The sequence below is a fragment of the Nestor notabilis genome, unplaced genomic scaffold (genome assembly GCF_000696875.1).
Source record: "Nestor notabilis isolate BGI_N333 unplaced genomic scaffold, ASM69687v1 scaffold14834, whole genome shotgun sequence".
Classification (NCBI taxonomy): Eukaryota; Metazoa; Chordata; class Aves; order Psittaciformes; family Psittacidae; genus Nestor; species Nestor notabilis.
In genome coordinates, this window is record NW_009924380.1 from 19,121 (window position 1) to 22,748 (window position 3,628).

At 35.7% G+C, this 3,628-nt stretch overlaps 1 protein-coding gene across 1 annotated transcript in view; it reads right to left on the bottom strand.

Moving 5' to 3' along the window:
• LOC104404209 (cadherin-10) overlaps positions 1-848 on the bottom strand; it is a gene marked incomplete at its 5' end in the record, with an annotated part of 3,932 nt that extends 3,084 nt beyond the window's left edge. Inside the window, one exon of the mRNA XM_010012585.1 lies at positions 740-848. Within this exon, the coding sequence (XP_010010887.1) occupies positions 740-848 (109 nt within the window). The remainder of the gene's footprint in view (positions 1-739) is intronic.
• Between the last annotated feature and the right edge of the window lie 2,780 nt (positions 849-3,628).

Here is a 3,628-nt window from a genome sequence, read left to right on the forward strand (position 1 = left end):
TACTGATAGATTTTTTTTCTGCTGTTGTTTGCAGCCTGTTATTTCCTGAAATCTTCATCAGAAAAAGAGGATTGTTCCTAATGCCTTTATGCCTTTAACACATTTGAAGGCCGATACCATGTCCTCCCTCATTTATTTCCTCTGTAATCTAGAGACCTCTCAGTTAGTCCTACTGATAATGAAGGACAAAATGGGTGCATAGTCCCCCTCCACCAACAGAACCTTCTGAAAATTTTCTCTGATTAAGAAGGATTGACAAAGCATCAAAAGAAAAGCCAAAGCGGCTATGTGCTCAGAACCATTATTTTCATTAACGGTCAGAAAGAAAATAAACGTAAGACTGAAGAAATCAGAACTATGCAACAGAAGGCTAAAGAGAAAAATCTGAACTTGCCAGCTAAAGCCATTTTTTAAATCTTTTTTACTCCTTCAGTCAAGCATTTTATCAGGCTCTTCACACCAACCCAACGCTTTCACTGATTTTCTTTATAACTTCTTTTATCACATTTTGCCATGCTAATTTTTGCCATGCTATTTTTTGCCTCCCTTACACAGATAAAAATGTAGAAATGTAGAAGTCCTAAACCACAGACATTCAGGCAAAATTATTATTCTTGTTAGCAGCAGCCTTAACAGTTTCTCCATATATTGATAGACTTCAAAAGCAGATATGCATTTCAGGAATGTATGCCAGACAGAAAAAATAAAACTCTTTCTGTGAAACAGGCATGAATTTTACCTTCATTATCCTGAACAGTGAAGTTAGGGTTAACAGCAGCTAAACTGAAGAAAAACTTTTGTCCACCAAGAGGGTCATCTTTGTCTACTGCACTTATGGTTTGAATAAGCTGCAGGGAAAGAAGCAAGCAAACAAACAACAAAAATACCAAATACACTTAGGTTTTTGATACAGCTGTGTGATTAAGAAGACTAGAAGTGAAACTAGACAGCTTCATATTCAAACTATACACGTATTGACTTAACACTTAATCTGTAGGTCATATTAACTGAATAAATATTAAACAAGTGTTTATAAAATCAAAATTTTTCTATTTATTAGTATACCAAAATACCCCAGTTAGATTCCTGAGATGAAAAATGCCAGTTGGATTACATATATATTTCAACTCTTGTAAAACAGAGTCTACAGATGCACCACCTCAGAGTGGGATGAGATTCTGATGTTGCAATTTTCAGAGTAAGATGCATCAGGTCTTATCAATACTTGGATTGATTGCTTTCTGCAAAGACTACAAAAAAGTTCGGGTATTTTGGGGGAAGTAATGGTGGCAGGCCCTTTATCAACATGTATCTGACAGGGATGTGTGCGTGTGTGTGTGTGTGTTCTTTTTCACTGAAGTTTCTATCAAAATCTCATTTCCTAAACAAAATGCATTCTTGACATGTTTATTGCTTTATTTTTATACTGGAACAATAAAATCTGTCCCCATGGCTGAACTTTCGTACAAGCAGGCATGAATGTTCAGTTATGTTCTTATGTTTAACTTGTAAAAAATAGGTTAATCTTTAGCACAGGTAATTTTTATTATTCATTTCTAATCCATCATTTTAAATTGCAGTGTTTTTTCAAGCATGGAATTACATCCAATTTTTGACACTACTTTTTCCCTGTGTCATACTTGTTAAACCCTGTTTGTTTTTCCTATTCCAGTTCTTCCACGTGCAGACATTTCTCTTCATATCACAGCTTTTGTCAGGGCTGATCATCTTTAACATCAGTAATTGCAATGTACTACTGTTTGCCTTAAGAAATGCATGATTAACTCTCAACTTCTTTCTGTCCATCCAGAATACAGCAACAAATTCCTTCATGAGGCAAGAGCTGTATTTCTTTTAATACAGCAGCTTGCTTGCTTTCTCAGATGGAGTTTTGTCTTTCTCTAAATTTGCTTTCTCATATAAACCTCTAATAACTTAGTAGATGAAAAAAATCCAAGATAATACAAGCAAAGAATGCTACTTGGTTTTACGTAAAGAACCGCTTAATTATTTAGTGAGGAATTAGCAAATAAGTAGAGATTTTTGCAAAATTAAGTCAAGAAAACAGTAGTCCATTTTACTTCATAACTGAAGATGATGAATGCAGTCAGTGAAAATCAACTTCTCCATTTCTGAGTGTCCATACAGTTTAAAAAGAGTATGTTGAATTTTTTTATAGCCTAAAATCTTTTACAGCTTACAGGGATTGTTCACCTAGTATGGCACTGCCAACCAGTATCCCTTATCAGAACAACAGACAGCAAGAAAAGAACTCCTATTAATTCTTCCATCCCTTATTTGTTGTAGCAATTAAAGTTCTCTGAGAACTTGCCTGTTCGAATAATGATCATGTTTAACCTTATGAAATATTTTTGGAGGCAAATTCAGCTAACTTGTTAGCATTAGGGATTAAAAAAAACTTGCTTGTGTTTTTTGTTGTACGCATCATTTAGGTATGAAAATGTAAGGATAATTCAAAAATGCCAGCAAACACTTGGTTGACTAAACAGTATACAGTGTCAGTTTATTTGCTGATACATTTCATTAAAAGGCAAAGTTTTAAGGACGATCTTCGTGAAAAAGTTTAGATACACTGTGACATTTACAGCACCTCTAAATTAAATGTAAAATTCGTCACAAAAGTATTATTTGCTTTGCTATTCCTAATTAGAACCTAAACTTTTAACTTATTTTGCAGATGAGAATATTACTGGAAATTCACACAGGAAGTGCATTACTAGCTCCTTTTCAAATAAGGCCATATACACATTCCAATATTGCAAGTACTCATCTCCTGTTTCAGTATGGAAAGTTCTCCCTGCAGTGTCACTGGTGCACTCGAGTTCCTCCTGTATGTCATCACAAAAAACATGCTATTCACCAGGTTGGGAACTCAGTATGGGTGAAGTTTATTTAGAGTTGGCCTTTGGTCTTTGGAGTGAGGAGCATCTTTCTGTTAACTTTTTGAAGCACTGCACGATCACTTGTGTACTTTCAAGACCTGTACATGAAGCAAGCTTCAGACAACACATACAAACAATATAAAAACGAGCAAGGCGGAAAGCAGATTCCTCTTGGATTGCTGAGAAGCAATAAAAGTTGAGATGTAGTCGATTATACAGGTTATTTTGATGATTTCTTTGCTAGCCTACTCCACCTTTCCTGAGGACAATTACAGCAGCATCACAGGTCTGGATATCGTATTTGGATATTTGACTTCCTGATGACTTGAGCAAAAAGAGTTTAGACAAGCTGACTTGAGCAAAAAGAGTTATCACAGCTTCTGTTCGAGAGAAGGCTGAGGTCTGGAATCTGGATTTTTATTTTTTTATTTTTTTATTATTTTTAGGGGGGGTTTATTATTTTTTTCAAAATAGCTCTGTTTTACTTGTTTCCTCCACTCTCCTTTATTTCACTGCTTCTGATCAAAATGAAGGTGAGCAGACAATGAGGATCCCAGTGTGGTGCAGGAAATGGCAGATAGTAAACTCTGCCTTATACGTCATCTGCCACGCAGTGTTAGAGTAGGACCAGGCGGTGAACAACCAAAGGGAAATAAAACTAATCAGTTTCCCATTTAAACGTCACGATATACTTGCATCAGGTGCAGGCGCCCATGCGCTGTCAG